The sequence below is a fragment of the Delphinus delphis genome, chromosome 7 (genome assembly GCF_949987515.2).
Source record: "Delphinus delphis chromosome 7, mDelDel1.2, whole genome shotgun sequence".
NCBI classification, from domain to species: domain Eukaryota; kingdom Metazoa; phylum Chordata; class Mammalia; order Artiodactyla; family Delphinidae; genus Delphinus; species Delphinus delphis.
Window position 1 is genome coordinate 7,777,265 of NC_082689.1, and position 17,779 is coordinate 7,795,043.

General features: G+C 48.3%; 1 protein-coding gene across 2 annotated transcripts in view; it reads right to left on the reverse strand.

Annotated features, from left to right (window-relative positions):
• DIS3L2 (DIS3 like 3'-5' exoribonuclease 2) overlaps window positions 1-17,779 on the reverse strand; it is a 373,782-nt gene that overhangs the window by 73,405 nt on the left and 282,598 nt on the right. For both annotated transcript variants that reach the window (XM_060015926.1, XM_060015927.2), the window contains one exon: window positions 3,304-3,537. In XM_060015926.1, the coding sequence (XP_059871909.1) occupies window positions 3,304-3,537 (234 nt within the window). The remainder of the gene's footprint in view (window positions 1-3,303; window positions 3,538-17,779) is intronic.

Below are 17,779 nucleotides of genomic sequence, written 5' to 3' on the forward strand. Positions count from 1 at the left end.
AGTTATTTTCATTGGGATTGACATATACACACTACTATATACTATAAAATAGATAACTAATAAGGACCTACTGTAGAGCACAGGGAACTCTACTCAATACTCTGTAATGGTCTCTATGGGAAAAGAATCTAAGAGTGGATATATGCATACGTATAACTGATTCACTTTGCTGTACAGCAGAAAGAAAACACTGTAAATCAACTACACTCCAATAAAAATTAATTAAAAAGTTATTTTCAGCAATAAAATTCTGACTCTAAGACATGCCAACAGATCAGTATCAACTTGAAACTGTGATCATTCTTCCACCCTGACTACCACACCCCTCCTAATGCGAGCTGAGATTGCTGATGGTCTCTTACAGTGTTTAGCATATTTAACATATTTAATTCAATTCAATTTTATAACAATCTGATGGGGAAAGGTTTCTAAAACGGTATAGCAGAACCCTCTCATTTGATGTGCCTGAAGCAGTGGTGGGTTAGTTTTTCCAGAAGCTGGCTAAAGAGGGGAATCATACAGAAGAGATACATACATAACTAAACATTTGTTTTACTTAATTTATATAAATCTACATTCATTCACTTTCAGAAAAAATGTAAAGCTTTTTGAAAAGGTATGTTAATTGGATTTCTACATACTTTTTTCTGATAAACTACTCGTAACTCATCATGTATAATTTATAGTTTTTGTTTCATTAAAAGAGAGTGAGAGCTTAGACATCTGTAAAGCAATCTCAGTACAGAATTCCTCCTGAATTTTTTTTTTTTTTTTTTTTTTGCGATACACGGGCCTCTCACTGTTGTGGCCTCTCCCGTTGCGGAGCACAGGCTCCGGACGCGCAGGCTCAGCGGCCATGACTCACGGGCCCAGCCGCTCTGCAGCATGCGGGATCCTCCCGGACCGGGGCACGAACCCGTGTCCCCTGCATTGGCAGGCGGACTCTCAACCACTGTGCCACCAGGGAAGCCCCCTCCTGAATTTTATGATCTTTTCCCCACTCTTCTATAATTGTCACACCCAAACAGCAGAACTTTTGGAGATTCTTCTTCATCGAGTGTTTCCAAACAATTTAACTTAGTTTTCACAGAAACACCAGCTTTTAAAAATGTTCTTACTTGATCAGTTTACCTAATATTCAGTTAAACTGCACACTTATAACAACATGTACAACTGGTGTAGCAGGATGGGAATAAAGAGGGCTGACCCTTGATACACACAACTCCTGGTGGAAGGGAGCACAGCCAGCACGTGCAGCACACCGTGGGCACTGCTCACTGTGTCGGGCAGAAGGTGCGGCGAGCACTGGCTGAGAGGACCGTGGGGCAGCCAGGTGAGGAGTCCAGGGACGCAGGTGGAGAGGCCTGTGCAGTGCCTGGGAAGAAGGGCAGGGCCGGAGAAACTAATTTTGGTGTTATCAGCATCTAACTGGTAATTAAAATCATAAGAACACAGGAATTCATTCAGGGAGACAGTGTGGATAGAGAAAAAGAGGGTGGGGTAGACTCCAGGGAATGCCAACCATAAAGAGGTGAGCAGAGGAAGAGGCTCCAGCAAAGGGACCAGCAGGACATGACTAGAGATGTATGAAGAGAAGCAGAGAACCAGTCTGCTTCTCTGCTTCTCTCCTGGGCCAAAGGCAGGACAGAAGTCCAGGAAGCAAACACTGAGAAACGTCCTTGGATTTACAACCAGGCAGCCGCTGGGAGGTGAGAATGAGCTTCACGCCCCAAAGGATGATCTCACTAAAGGAAGGAGAGGAGATCCTCCATCCTCTTCCATGCCCGTGACGCCTCTTCCACTGGCTCTGCCATCTCCTTCAGCAGCCGCTCTGCCTACTGTCTCCCAAGTGGCATTCTCGAGCAAGCAGGTCTGCTCAGGCTACCTGAGCCCAGGCAAGGGAAGGAGGGGCATGAGGGTTCCAGAAGATGCCTTGACTCCTCCAAGCACAGGCAGAACAGATGATCCATTTGTCCCAAGAGCCGCTAACTTATTCGTAGGCCCAGAGCAGCAACTGTTTGCCATGCCTTCTGAGAAGCGTTTGTGTAAGTTTACCACAAAAAGTAGGACGCAATGAAATCTTCAATTAGAAAGTTTTTTTTTTTTTTTGCGATACGCGGGCCTCTCACTGTTGTGGCCTCTCCGATTGCGGAGCACAGGCTCCGGACGCGCAGGCTCAGCGGCCAAGGCTCACGGGCCCAGCCGCTCCGCGGCATGTGGGATCTTCCCAGACCGGGGCACGAACCCATGTCCCCTGCATCAGCAGGCGGACTCTCAACCACTGCGCCACCAGGGAAGCCCCAATTAGAAAGTTTTAAAACAAGGCTGTTAAACTACTGATAAGCTACTCATAATTCATCATAATTTCTGATAAACTACTCTACTTTGAGATCTCTCCAAGCGGAAAGGCTCAGAGAAAGAAGTCTCTGTGAGGCTGCGCTCTGCCAATGGTCTGACGAACGGCTCCCTCAGCCAATCGTGTGGCCCAACTCATTTTCCAAACTCCCAGAGACTTCCCACAGCGTACAGAGACCAGGGGAGGAGAGTGAGTTCTCTGGGGCTCGGGTAAGAAATATAAATGAGAAGAAAAAGGCTGCACGATATGGAACAAAGGCTCTACTCTGTAACGTACTGGCAAGTAATGAGGAAGGAATTGCTGGATCTTAAGAATTACCAACTCTCAGACGTGGAAGTCGACCAGGTCTGAGTGGCAGCTGTCTGAGTCCCAGAGGGCCGGCAGCATGCCCGTGGTACTCAAGAGCAATCGATACTATTCCGGGCCATTGCTTTCTTCAACAGCCAACGTTCTACAGTCTCCTCAGTTCTCTGCTTTTTCAGATATTAATCCAGATATTTGTAAACATATAAATCTTTTTGGAAGACAAGGGATAAGAAGAAACACTTTTGTTTTAAAGCCTAACAATCAGATATTGGTCAACTGCTTTCTACACTTCCATGATTCCTGTTCCCAACTCCCGTAAGAGGGATGTGAGATGGAAACTGGGTGAGGATCAAGTACTGGATCCAGCCTCACCAGGAAGACCAGATGGGAGTTCTGGTCACGGAGCCACCCAGACAGACACCACGCTTTCGCCTTGGCTCATGTCATCAGGCCCTGGGTGCCTGTGGAGTTGGCAGGGCAGGTGGGGGGTGGTTCCTGCCTGCCTCAGAGGACACTATTTCAGCGCAGTGATTGAGGAAAGGAGGAGGGGGGAGCCCAGGACTGCCACGCGAAACCTCACACAAACTAGGTTCTGGCCGAAGTCAAACCTGCTGGTTGTTGACAAAAAAGCAGCGACTGACCTGATCCAAACGAAGTGCGCCGTCCACAAACCGCTGTTGGCGTAACTCCTTTGCGATACGGTGGAGGTTCAAAACAGCCCGGTGCACTTCCTCACTGGTGTGCTCCGGGGAGACGGGGGGCAGCTCCTCCTCGGGGATCTTCCTAGTGGGGCCTTCAATCATGCTCTGTGCATGTTCATAGCTCAGTTTGGTGCAGGAGCGGATGACAGTCTGGCCAAACCATTCACTGAGGATCTGCAAAGACGGACAGGTTGTGAGGGAGAATGTTTTTCGGCTTTTTCTTTCACGCAACCATTCATTCGTACAGATTCTACAGATCCACTGAGCGCCGGCTTTGTGCTCAGAGCGCCACTTGGTTCTGGCGGGGTACAAAGAGCAGTCATATGGGGAGCTACTGCCCTTAGGGAGCTCAGGGCACGGACTCTGCAGGCGGTGGAAGTCGACGAGCGGCCTCTAAGCACACGGGAGGCACGGGCGAGGCCGAGCAGGAGGCTTGAGGCGAAGGGCCTGCTGGAGGCTTTCTCATGAGTTGGGAGAGTGGCCATCAATGCCAAACTGGAAGGGAGAAGAAGGGATGGACGCTGAAGATGTGACAGGTGGGGAATCTTACTGGACCTGATGGGGGCTGAAAGAGAAGGTGCGGTCATGGACAGAAACAGAGAACACAGGTGCAAAGCAGGACGGAGGCAGAGAGAAAACCAATTCCAGTTTGCTCTATTTGGAGCATTTATGTAGAGACAAAGGTCCAGAACAGGGTTTCTCAGCCCTGGCACTACTGGGCTAATTCTCTCTTGTGCTCTGTAAAATGCTCAGTGGCATCCTTGGACTCTACCCACTAAATGCCGGTAGCACCTCCCCCAAACCCCGAGATGAAAACCAAAAATGTCTTCAGACATTGCTAAATGTTCCCTGGGGGAAACGCAGCCCAGCTGGAGAGCCTTTCAGCAGTGGTGCTTGCTGAGTGGTGGGATTAAAGATGTTTAATACTTTCCATGTGTCTGTATTCTCTATAATGAACATTTATTACTTTTAAAACAAAAATAAAACATTCAAATATTTTGGGGACTCCTGGGTCTGAGGTGCAGGGAGGAGATCCAGAGGGCGATCTGCAGCAGGCACTCGGGGCCTGGGGCAATGACTGGGCTGAAGGTGGGAGCTGGCATCATCGACCAGAGGGTCCAAGAAGGGAAGAAGGGAAGTAGGAGAGTCGAGGCTGCATTCTCTACGCCCTCCTCCATTTTGGGGAGCCAAAAGAGAAACTGGAGAATGGAAACAAACAAAAACCAAGGGAGTTCAAAGAGCCAGGAGAAAGACTGGGAGCGTCCAATATTAGGAGAAACAGGAGAAAGGGCCTCAGAGAAGGGGGACTCAAAAGCTACAGCAGACACTCCCGGCACTTCTGACGAGAGAGGCACCGCTTACACACTTTCCGTACGGCAACTATTGAACTCACACAGCAACCCTAGGAGGTAGGTATTTTATTATCCTCATTCTGCAAATGAGGAAAGCAAGGCAGAGACACATTAAATAAGCTGCCCAAGGTCATACCACTAGAGAACGGCAAAGCCAGGAACTGAACGCAGGCAGGCCCGCCCCAGAGTCTGAGCGCTCAACCACTAGTGTATGTCAAATGCCACTTGGATGTCAACGAAGACGGAAACAAAGAAAAGGTCTTTGCATTCAGTTACTGGTGGTCTTTAGGAAGGCTATTTTAGGGGGCAAAGTATGGCGAGGGGCGGCGGACAGGGTCGAATTGCAAAGATCTCAGGCATGTGCTGGGAATGGATTACAGGGATGCTGCCACAGCACTTCTCGTCCTCAGGGCAACCAGAGCCCTGCCTTTCCTCAGCCTGGCACACACATGCCACGTGCCACTCAAACAGCAACATCTTCTGCGTGTGTTATGATGGGAAAAAGTTTGGGACGCTCTGGGTTAAGGATGGGTGAGGGACTTCCCTGGTGGCACGGTGGTTGGGAATCTGCTGCCAATGCAGGGGACACGGGTTCGAGCCCTGGTCTGGGAAGATCCCACATGCCGCGGAGCAACTAAGCTCGTGCGCCATGACTACTGAGCCTGCGCTCTAGAGCCCGCGAGCCACAGCTACTGAAGCCCGTGTGCCTAGAGCCCATGCTCCGCAGCAAGAGAAGCCACTGCGATGAGAAGCCTGCGCACTGCAATGAAGAGTAGCCCCCGCTCGCCGCAACTAGAGAAAGCCCACTCGCAGCAATGGAAACCCAACACAGCCAATAAATAAATAAATAAATAAACTTATTTTTTTTTTAAAAAAAAGGATAGGTGAATGTCCAGCAGTAGAGGCAATGCAATGAGTGTGGGTGACCGCTTCCAGAAGGACAGTAGGACAGGGATGTTGTTGAGCAGGCAGGACAGAGGCCTGTGCCGTGTTTGCAGGCAGGGGAAGAAGCCAGTACAAAAAGAAGATGCGGTGCGAGAGAGCAAAGGGAGTAGTGCCAAGTAGTGCCAAGGCGACCCATCCAGGAGAGAGGAAAAGTGGCCTGGAGAGGGCAGGAAGAAAAGGGGAGGGGACGGGGGAGGAGATCCCGAGGGGAAGAAGAGAGAAGGTGAGAGCACTCACAGTGGATGGCCCCGATCTCTGGAAAAGTGTAGGACAAAGAGTGAAGGGGGCTGGGTGGGGTTCAAGGGCATGAAGACAGCGGAGAAGGTCAGAGATAAATGCTGTGGGAAATGTGATTCACGAGCAGGGAAAAGCCAGATGTGCTGAGGGGCAGAGTGCGCTTGGGAGAAGGCAGGGAACTCCAATCGGCCGCAGAAACTTTCTCCCTCGGCTTGCAAACACCCTTTTCATCAAGTAAACCACTGTGGTCACAACTTCAGAGACAAGACTTCCCGAAAAAGACCATCTGAAGGGTCCATAGGTGTTTCCAGTGGGGAACGGGAGAGCCCAGCCCACAGCTGTCCACACCACAAACCTCTAGGGGACACAGCTCCTACCCTGGATAGCTAGAGAGACCCCTCTGATACCCTCTCCTTCCAATGAAGGAAGAACCAGTACTCTTGAAATGGCAGCCATGAAGCACAGGAAGAGAATGGTAGCGACCACTGACATTTTTCTTTAGTTCAGTGCAAAGAGCCTTATTATGAAGAGTCTTGAATCTGTAATATCAGACTTTCTTTCTTTAAAAAAAAACCCTCAAACTATACTTTCTGGATTATTCCAAGAGCTACTCCTATCTCAAAATACAAGCAATTCAAATACTGTGCTCATGACTCTTCTGCTATGGCAAGCGGGTCCTGAATTTGGCTCTCAGGAGGTGTCTGTGTGTGCTGAATGCGAGAGAAATGGTAGAGGCAATTCTAGGGACTGCCCAACAGTCCTGTGGGGAAGTAGTGCGTGCAGGCCTCCAGAAGAGCCCCTTTCAAGGTCAGCCATGCTTGTCCTTCCATCACACCCACATTTCCTGAAAACTCCCCACTAATGGAGCTGCTCCAACCTCTGCTAGGATGACAGGGCCACGACCTATTCATTCTTGTGGTCGCAAAGTCTTCCCCCTGGAGAGTCAGCTTGTTTGCTTTTCTCCATTTCATTCCAATCCTGGTCAGTCAATCCTCCTCCTTCTGTGTCCACATCTTTAGCTTGGGAAAATGTTCCTTTCTGTTCGATTCCACTCCTTTTTCACACACTCCCTCAGGCATCCGGCTCATAGGATATCTGGCCTCTTGAGGTCTGTGTCCTCTTTTCCTAGAAGACACAGGTAAGCCCTGCACTCACACAGGGTAACCACCGCACACAGGCAGGGAGACTCGTACCACCCTGACTGGGCATCCATTTTCATGCAAACTGCTGGGTCAAGAACTGCTTTAAAAAGCTAGTGAAAGCTCCAGGCCCTCTCCCCTGAAGTATTTACAAACAAAATTTTGCAGTAAGTTCCAGGAGGTTCCTAGACACCCTGCCACCCTGAAGTCCACGGATCCGGCTCTAAACAGCTTTGTTGCTCCCTCTGAACCCTCATTTATAGGGCTGAGCCCTGACCAGGGGCCACTTTTCATCCTGAGGGGTTCTTAAAATGTATTAACTGTAACTTGACAAAATCAGAAGTCTCGCACTCCTCATCAAAACTTGCTAGCAGTGGGACTTCCCTGGTGGCGCAGTGGTTGAGAGTCGCCTGCCGATGCAGAGGACACAGGTTCGTGCCCCAGGCCGGGAAGATCCCACATGCCGCGGAGCGGCCGGGCCCGTGAGCCATGGCCGCTGAGCCTGCGCATCCGGAGCCTGTGCTCTGCAACGGGAGAGGCCACAACAGTGAGAGGCCCACATACCGCCAAAAAACAACAACCAACCCCCCCCCCCAAAAAAAAAACTTGCTAGTAATACAGAATGGCTGCACTATCTCAGTCAGTTTGAGCTACTCTTTTTTTTCCTAACGGGCACCTCTGCTCCTTCAGCTTGTTTTCTTATCAGTCAACGACAGCACCCACGAACACCAGCAAATCTGAGACTCCGCGCTGATGAGAAGCTCCCCACAGCTCTTTCACCTTACTTGAGCCTCCCTTCCCTTAATGCCTGCATTCCACAAAATCTGTACCTTCTTTTTTTTTTTTAATTAATTTATTTTTGGCAGTGTTGGGTCTTTGTTGCTGCGCGCAGACTTTCTCTAGTCGAGGTGAGCGGGGTCCACTCTTTGTTGCAGTGCGCAGGCCTCTCATTGTGATGGCCTCTCTTGCTGCGGAGCATGGGCTCTAGGGCGCAAAGGCTTCAGTAGTTGTGGCATGCGGGCTCAGTAGTTGTGGCTCACGGGCTCTAGAGCGCAGGCTCAGTAGTTGTGGCACACGGGCCCAGTTGCTCCGCGGCATGTGGGATCCTCCCAGACTAGGACTCAAACCCGTGTCCCCTGCATTGGCAGGCGGACTCCCAACCACTGCGCCACTAGGGAAGCCCTGTACCTTCTTTTGGAACATACAAAGGGCTGAAGTGGAAGCTCTGAAGCGCCAACAAGAACATCCTGGCCCAGTGACAGTCGGGCAGCAGAACCTATCCTGCTTCAAAACAATCCAGTGATTCTGGGAATCGTATCTGACACACGGACTAAAAAAATTCTTAGGCCAAGAAACCACACTGTGGGGAGGCAGCAAGGATACCCATCGCAGCCTTATCCAGAGAAGGGCAACAGGAAAGCTGAGACCCAAACAGGGCCAGGCGGGGGGCGGGTGTTGGTTTCTGGGGGCAGCGTGCCTTACAGTACAGGAGGAAGGCCTCTCTGGATGAAACACCTCATTAATTTCCAATTTGGAAACTAGATTCACATCAACGCCCCGTTCGTAACCAGGGCCAGTGGCAGAAGACAAAAGGACAAAGAGTTTTTCATGGAAAAAGTAAAAAAGCCATGAGGAGCTTCATAAACAGAACCCTTCAAAGAAGAATCATGTCCTTCCTCTTCCCTTCATTTAATCACAGGATTTGGGTCACTCCCTTTCTGCAGGCGGCAAGTTTCCTGCGTATACTCTAGGACGCTCTTACGTGGAACGTCAGATTAAATATGTTGCCAATACCGACGGAAGGCATCTGGCTGGAAAAAAACCTGGTTAGAAACGAGCAAATACTGTCTACCTCAAGACCTACTTTCCGGTAGCAGGTAGGACAGGAAGTGGCTCAACACTGCAAAGCACCTGGCCCTGCTCGGTGGCAGAACTCTCATACCTACGACCCTTTAAAATCTCTCCAACACATCTGGGAGGAGGGCATTACTCAGCACATTTTACGCTGAGAGAAAAGGTTGGGGATTTGTGAAAAGTCATACAAACTCCTAAGTGACAGCCAGGATCAGCTCAGACTCAAAATCTAGTGTTATTTTTATTATATTTCAGCCAAAGGTCATGAAATAGATAGTGAAGTAAACAAAATAATATCAACTTTCTATATTTTATAGATACAAAGTTGTGAGAAAACCATATCCTTTGAAAACAGTTAATTTCCATTCAAATGTATTTAAAAATTTATCTTCTAAAAAATATGCCAGTGTCTCATTAAGAAATATTTGGTTCGAAAAACTGCTAATCGGGTTAATTTGTAATTTTAAGTAATTAGATGCAAAATCACTTCTGTAACATCTCTGGGCTTCTGTACGTAAAATATTTGGTTCAAAAAAACATATGAGGAAAATGAACTTATTTACAAAACAGAAACAGACTCACAGACATAGAATACAAACTTGTGGTTACCAAAGGGGAAAGGGGGGAGGGATAAATTAGAAGTTTGGGGGCTTCCCTGGTGGCGCAGTGGTTGAGAGTCTGCCTGCCGATGCAGGGGACGCGGGTTCGTGCCCCGGTCCGGGAAGATCCCATATGCCGCGGAGCGGCTGGGCCCGTGAGCCATGGCCGCTGAGCCTGCGCGTCCGGAGCCTGTGCTCCGCAACGGGAGAGGCCACAACAGTGAGAGGCCCGCGTACCGCAAAAAAAAAAAAAAAAAAAAATTAGGAGTTTGGGATTAGCCGATACACACTACTATACATAAAACAGATAAATAACAAGTCCTAGTATATAGCACAGGGAACTATCTTCAATATCTTATAATAACCTGTGATGAAAAAGAATATATATATATTGTTTTTCAGCTATATATATATACACATATACATATATAGAGCTGAACCACTTTGTTGTACACCAGAAACTAACACAACATTGTAAATCAACTATAATTCAATAAAAACACACACATAAACAAACAAATGGAAAACGTAATAGGAAGAAAGAAACATTTTCCTGTCTGGAACAAAACCAGGCTGTTGAGTTGGCCAGGGTCGGGGCGCACAGATTTCTGCCGCTTCTTAGCTGTGGACACGAGGCAATCACCCCAGGGTGGGGAGGCCCAGTGGTGAAAAAAGGCAAAGGTACCAAGAGGAATGTGTCCGAAAAGAAACTGGGCAGAAAGAGGCAGGGCTCGAAGACAGCTCGGAGAGGCTGATGGCAACATGTCTGTGATGGGAGGGTGCTGGTGACGTCATGCAGGGAGCAGAGGCAGCGGCGGTGAGGAGCGAGCAGGGGTCTCCCCTGCTGGGCCTGCTCCTTGCACCAGGCCTACGGTGAAAGAGCGAAGCACAGGTCACTTCTTAAAGAAGAACAGGGAGGACTGTGGTAGGATCAAAGAGTAAGTAACAAGACGGAAGCACTGTCAGCAACACGCTTCATTTAGACCTCGCTGTGTCCTCTCCTACTGTGGCCGGACTGGGCCTGTTACCCGAAAACTGGGTTCGCCTCTTGGTGGGTGTCAAGCCAAAAGACACAACCAAGCCGAAGAGCGGGGGAAGGAAGGATTTATTACTTGCAGCAAAAGGAAGGAGAACACTGGGGATCTTTCCCAAAGAAATAGTGCTGGCTTTTAATCTGTGTTTTCCAGATACAAGGAAACCTTTCCCCTTAAGCTAATTATAACCTACAACAACTTTGTAAATTATACCTTTGTTGGTAGCATTGAGACATTTTTTTCTCTCTACCTGATTCCTCTAAAAACTGAAAACTCTTAGATTCCCAGCAGCCTTATCAAAGACGCTTAACTAGCTTAACTAGCTCATGTGCAACAAAACTAAAGGAAATTCTCCAGTGAAACTGCCACAGAGCATAACTACTTACGACAAATATCACTCTGAAGTTTCTATGATGAAAAAAGCGGTCCTACAGAACTGCGTGGCCTTTGATATTTTAACAGCTGCTCAAGGAAGAACTTATGCTATAAGACATGCTGAATGCTGCTTTTTATACCTGATGAGTCTTCTAATGTGACTCACCTCATGACGCATATGAAAAAAAATTAAGTCTCTTCTTTGAATGATCCTCTTCCCAGTTTAGGGAAAATGGTTTGGTTCAGGGGGCTCTTGGATCAAGTCTCTGCTAATGATGTTGCAAAATTGCTGTTAACTGTCTCTCCTGCTGTACTTCTCCGACACCTGCTAGAATAATGCTATGCAAGTGAGAGGTGCAGACACTACTCCGGCGGACCCCAAAACTTCTCTAGCTCTGGCAACAAGAGAGTTTCACTCCTCTAACCAGGGAGACTACAATGCCCACCCTCAGCCCTGTACCCCTCAAGAGAGAAGAGTGAAATATCTCAAGGCGGGGGGCTATGTAAGCAGACAGGATAGGGGGTCCCCAGAGTAAGAGAACCAGACGGAACTCTCTTAAATAAGAGAAACCATCTAAGGCCTCAGTCATTGTGTGATCTGAGCCTGGCCACAATGCTTGCCCTTGCAGAAGAATAGGTCTCAGTCGCTGAATTTAAGGGAATGAAAGAAGGTAAAAAGAAACCGCTGTTACCAGGCCAGGGAGCTAACTTAACCATATCGGAGATAATATGTCAGTTATAAAGACTCCTAGTTCTGTTTCAACGGTAAAGATTAGCCTCAAGCACATTTCTGAGCTGTTTTGCAAAATTCAAACCCCCCTTGAGTGCTCATCTATCAGATTAACTGGAACCTACGAATGATGACGTTGACTTTTTCTGATCCTCGTGATTTCAATCAACTACAACCTGGACTCCGTCAACCTCTGCCCCAATTCTATGCTGAACCCTCCACCCTCCTTTGCTGAAGCCTTTTCAGGAGTATGCATGCATCCTTAGCTTAAAACTTCCCCAATTTTGCTCCTCGGCGGGACACTGCTTTGGGAAAGATCCTTGATGTTCTCCTTACTTGCTGCCAGTAATCAATCCTTCCTTCTCTCGCTCTTTGGCTTGGTTGTGTCCTTTGGCTCAACACCCACCAACAGGCGAACCCAGTTTTCAGGTAACAGGCCGACTAGTGACCAGTGCCAAGGGGAGCTGAGGAGGGAGCATGGGCGGCAGAGGGCCATGTGTTTGCCAGTTTTAGTTATAAGGCAGGTTATTTATGCGCTAGAATTTTCTGGAGGATTTATTTGTATAGAGTCAACTGTGTTCTCTTCTACTGTTTCAGATGACTTGCCACCAGCCTAGTCTGTTGTCCCTCACACTATAATCCGGCCCATTCCTATCGTCAGAGAGGAGGAAATTTTCCTCTACCCTTCTAGGTTCTTCTGGCTGGTCCAAGAATTACACTGTCATGAGACAGATTAATAGGAGAAAATCAAACAGAAGTTTAATAACATGGTATACGTGGAAGAGACTCAAGAAAGCTGAGTAACCCACTAAAATGGCTGAAACCTCACCTTAAATACCACCTTCAACTAAAGACAAAAGAGGATGTTGGGGGTAGTTTAGGATTTAGAAGCAGAGGAAGGAAATTCACGTGAAGATGGAAAAGCAAATGTTTGGTAAACAAATGTTTGCCGGGCCTGGCAGAGACAATGGGACACAGAGGAGAATTTTAACAAAACAGATTCTGTGAGGTTCCTCCCTGTCTACCATACCAAGTTCATCCTATAGTTATCTATGGTGACAACTCCTTCCCTTCGGGAAACAGGTCCTCTACCTACGTTCTTTAGACAGTTAGGGTAAAGTGAAAGTTTCTTCCTGAGGCTTTTGGGTCTTGATTGTTTTCAGCTCAAAATAATCCGCATGTCAAAGAGACATTCTGGAGTGGCAAATTTGCTCCCCTACACCATCTTGCCCTGGAGGTAGCTGTCTACACTTCTAAGCCTAACAAGAAGGAAACAAGGAGACTTCCTCAAGTGTCTGCCTTGCAAACCTAGGAAATGGCAGAAAAGCCTGAAGGCCGGGAAGTGGTTAGGAGACAAGAATTCCTTTCCTGTGACAGAGGATGAGGGTCCACGCCTGAGCGGTCTTTGAACAGTGTTCCCTTTACTGCAGACAGTTGCGAACGAGCCGGTGGGGAGGGGCGGGAGGAAGCTTTAAAGGTGGTGGACTGGATGGGAGGCCTAAGGGATGTGGGAAGGAAGCTGGAGGTGGAGGAGAGGGAGGAAAGGGAGGAAAGTGTAGGAGAGCAATGGAGGAAGCTTCTCAGGATTGCGTTCAGACTGACCCAGGAAACACAAAATCAGACTTCTAAAGCCTGTGAGGTTAATTCAGCTCCAGCCTTTCAAAAGGACCAACCTAAGCCATCTCTCAAAACAAGAGGTCCATCCTTCTTTTTTTTTTTTTTGCGGTACGCGGGCCTCTCACTGTTGTGGCCCCTCCCGTTGCGGAGCACAGGCTCCGGACGCGCAGGCTCAGCGGCCATGGCTCACGGGCCCAGCCGCTCCGTGGCATATGGGATCTTCCCGGACCGGGGCACGAACCCGTGTGCCCTGCATTGGCAGGCGGACTCTCAACCACTGCGCCACCAGGGAAGCCCCCATCCTTCTTTTAAAGACATGCAGCACAGCGACGTGTTACGTTGTTTATTAACCTCAGAGCCCAAGTCCTTACAGTTAAGTCAAATCCACGATTAGTAACATCAAAATGCAGGAGAAAAGGTGATTAAACATAATTTTTCGCTCTTTGCACAACAGTCTTAAAAACGGTGTCTTGTTTTGTTTTGAATTTCTTGAAAATATTCTTATTTTAACCTCAAGGATTCACAGCAAAATCTGTGCTCAGGATTTAGTCTGCTGTTACCTTGAAGTGACCTTACATAAGCCTCTAATTGCCCCGTACCTTCACTAGCAAACCAGGACACAAAGTACACAGGGGAGTTCTTCGAAAGGCTCCTCTGGTCCCAGGCTGTCTCTACAGGCCTGAAATAAAACAATTCTGTCCCGCTAAGGACTAAAGATGAATATTCTGGGAACTTTTCTATTATTTTCGGAGTCAGCCTTTGAAGCTATTGTCTCTCACTGGGAGCGGCCCGGGGAAGATTACCACTGCAATGTCCGAGGATGAAACACAAAGCCCAGCACTCTGTTTCTTTACCATGAGCTGCAGCCCCCAGTCACACGTCCTACACATGCGCCTCGGCTCTGTGGGTTTGCTGCAGACACCAAGATGACCCAGGAGGAGCACACTGTTTCATTTTTCAAGTTTCATAGCATTTCCATAGGTGGCAGCTGGTGTGGCAGCGGCAAGGTGAGCAGGGAAGGCAGAGGGGGAGACATTCTGTGGACGGCCCATCACGCAGAAGCAGCAGCGTGCCTTTGCTGGCGGAAGCTGTGCGAGGCCTTCCTCGATCCCAGGATATAGCTCAGGGGTGCTGAGATGGCTGCTGCGATAAAAACGCCTTACCAAGGGAACACCATGGTGATACAGCAGGCTAAACAACTGTGAAAACGGATGTGCAATTCATTTTATGAAGTCATTTTTGAGCATTTTAGGGGTACATGACACTGTGCTGTGGGGGAGGGGAGGGAGGAGATTAAAAAAATTAAGAATGCGGGCTTCCCTGGTCGTGCAGTGGTTAAGAACCCACCTGCCAATGCAGGGGACATGGGTTCGAGCCCTGGTCCGGGAAGATCCCACATGCCGCGGAGCAACTAAGCCTGTGTGCCACAACTACTAAGCCTTCCCCCCAAAACCCCGTGAGCCACAACTACTGAGCCCACGTGCCACAACTACTGAAGCCTGTGTGCTCTAGGGCCCACGTGCCACAACTACTGAGCCTGTGTGCCGCAACTCCTGAAGCCTGTGCGCCTAAAGCCCGTGCTCCGCAACAAGAGAAGCCACCGCAATGAGAAGCCCGTGCACCGCAAAGAAGAGTGGCCCCCGCTCGCCGCAACTAGAGGAAGCCCACTCAGAGCAACGAAGACCCAATGCAACCAAAACTTTAAAAAAATTTTTTTTAAAAATTAAAAGTGGGCTCTGCTACAAGGATGTTAAGGTCCAGTAGGACGACAGATCTGTGCACATATGGTGCTGAAGTGCAGACAACAGGTGCTGTAGGGGTGGGAGATGGGAAGATGGGTTCTGACAGGAAGGGCAGGGTTCCTCCCATCTGAGCATTTTCTCAGAAAGGCCACCCTGCCCCCTTCCCAGATTTCAGCAGGGACCCCATGCTGTACTCTCTCCAGGCTGGGAGAGTCTGTGGTCCTCATCCTCCTGGTGAGAGCTAATCTCCCACCTGGGGTTTGGGTCCTCAACTTCCCACTTCTTTCGTGACGCGGTTCCAAAAATCTGTTCCTTCCTTCCTCATCTTCAACATCTCCTATCCGCCTTCCCATGGAGCCTACAAAAACACTCCAATATCTCTCTCCTGTTTATTAAAACAAACAAACAAACAAAATCAGAAAAAAAAAACTCAAAATAATTCTTACTTTTACTACAATGACAATATCCATTCATTGCAGAAAACTTTAAAAAAATATAGGTGGGAAAAGGAGAAGAAAAAAATCTATAAAATCCAGGATCAGGAATTAACTACTGTTTCTATTTTAGTGCATATTTAATTCCTGTATCTTCAATACCTTGTATAGTGTCTGAACAGAGCAAACATTCAATGAATATTTACTAAGTGAATGAATGAAGGACTAATAACAGTTTCATAGAGGAAGAGGCATTTTAGCCGAGTCTCAAGGATAAGTAGGATTCATATTAGTAGGGATGCAGGGAAGGACATTCCAGGAAGTGGGAAAAGCATATGCGAAGTCTCAGAAGTGGAGCAATTCCGTATTAGGCCAAACGAACCCTACAGTGGTGACAGCAGAGGCTGAGGGGGCTGAAGGACGCACGGCAGATGGTCACGCAATGGGGGAGGGGTTGGTAGAGGTCTTTGCTTGCCATTCTCTGGAGATTAGACTTTTGTAGACAATCGTAACCCACTGTCCCACTGTCATGCTGTAAGAGGATATTGAGGAACAGGACCAGATTCAGCTTCTGGAAAGTCACCTACCACCACTGGGGATACAGAATGAAGAGGCCATGAACAGTCTCTCCTATCCAGGGGAGGATGTCAAGTACTTGGGTGGGGACAGCGACTGTGCTAACAGTGAAGAGATGATTGATGAGAGACACTCTGCAAAGGTAGAGCTGCTATCACTTAAAACTGCTGGGATGTGGCAGGCTAGAGACTGAGCATCTGGGTGGTTCAGAGGATGCCGATGCCATTAAAAGACCCGGAGAACATAGGGCGTAACCTCAGGTTGCAACAGGAGTGTGTTTTACTGCATCGAGACAGGGGAAACGATGAGTCTCTGAAGGGGGGACTGTAGCAGACCCAGCTGGCTGGTCTCTCTGCTTTCCAAGAAGGAAAACTGAAAGTTACCTGGGGGAATGGCGGGTCTTGAGGGCAAGAGGACCGGAAGGCAAAGTTGGAAGCGGGAAGCAAGAATAAAGGTTTGAAACAACTGCATTAGCAATAAATAAAAGGATTCCTAAGCAGCATTGAAGATCCAGCTGAAGAAAGACAGTCTGAACTGGCACATACCACAGTTCTCCTACAATGTCCAATGTTCAAAATGGGGTGTTAGGCAGGGACTAGAAAGACTTTTCCTGAGCTACAAAGAATGGGCAGAGACTTGCAGGGTTTTCTAGGATGGCAGTTAGGGAAGTCTGACCTCCTCTGAGGTCAGGTCGTGGAAGCTGGGCTTCGGAGCTGCTACATAGTGGAGAGCTCAGCCACGTGGTAAAAGCTGCTTTTCCCATGCGAGTAAAGATGCTCCAGGAAACGAGAAAAGACCCTAGTCCCCGGAACTCGCTGCAATCCATGCATTTCTAGCAGAGAAGACAGAGAGAAAAGAACAGGGAAAGAAATCCCACTTTAAAGATTTCTTAGATTTTATTCTGAATGAGAGACTGACAAGCTATTAAAAAGGAGAAAGAGACGAGACCTAATTTCTGATTTAGAAGAATCACTCTTTCTGCTGTGTAGGGAGACGATGAAGCGGGGCAGCAGCAGAAGCTCAGAGAACAGTCGGGAGGCCCCTGCAGTCGGGTGGGGGATGGCAGCCTGGATGCAGGTGTCAGTGCTGGGAGTGGTAAGGAAGGGGGCAGATTCTGGAGGTACTGGAGGCAAAGCTGAGGTGACTTACTGCTGGCCTGGACGTGAGGGGTGAGAGAAAGACCAGAGCCAATAATGACCCCATGGCTTCTGGGCTGTGTAAACGGCTGAAAGGAGTTTGCCACTGACTGAGGCTGAAACGGGCACCTCGGAGTACACTCCTGCATTCTAACCGAGCCAGAGAGCACAGGGCAGGTACGCTGTGGGAGACACAAGCTGTGGATTGCTACTGTAATTATGAGACTCTTCCTTTATGATTCTGACCTTTGACCCTGAGATTTTATGGTTCTAAGACTTAAGGACTTAGTTATCAAGTCACATTCATTGTTTGTGACCTTCTTTAAAGTGTAAGATTGGTGTTGTTTCCAAAGGGGACTTCAAATTAAGATGCCTCTGATGAGTGGAGCACGTGGATGTGGTCTCCGTTTTGCAGGGCCTTAGTGCCTTGCCAACTGAGACACATGATGAGCAGGGATAATGAGTCACTGGCCTGACACGGTCAAAGTGGATTTCATGGTACCAGACGTGGATCTTACAAAGCACCAGATTTAGTTGGGTTTGTTTTCTCTTACGAAAATATATAATCACAATTATCTAGATCAGAGAACAATGCGCTCACCACCAATATGTGAGAAATATGCTCAAAATGGATCTTTCAGAGTTT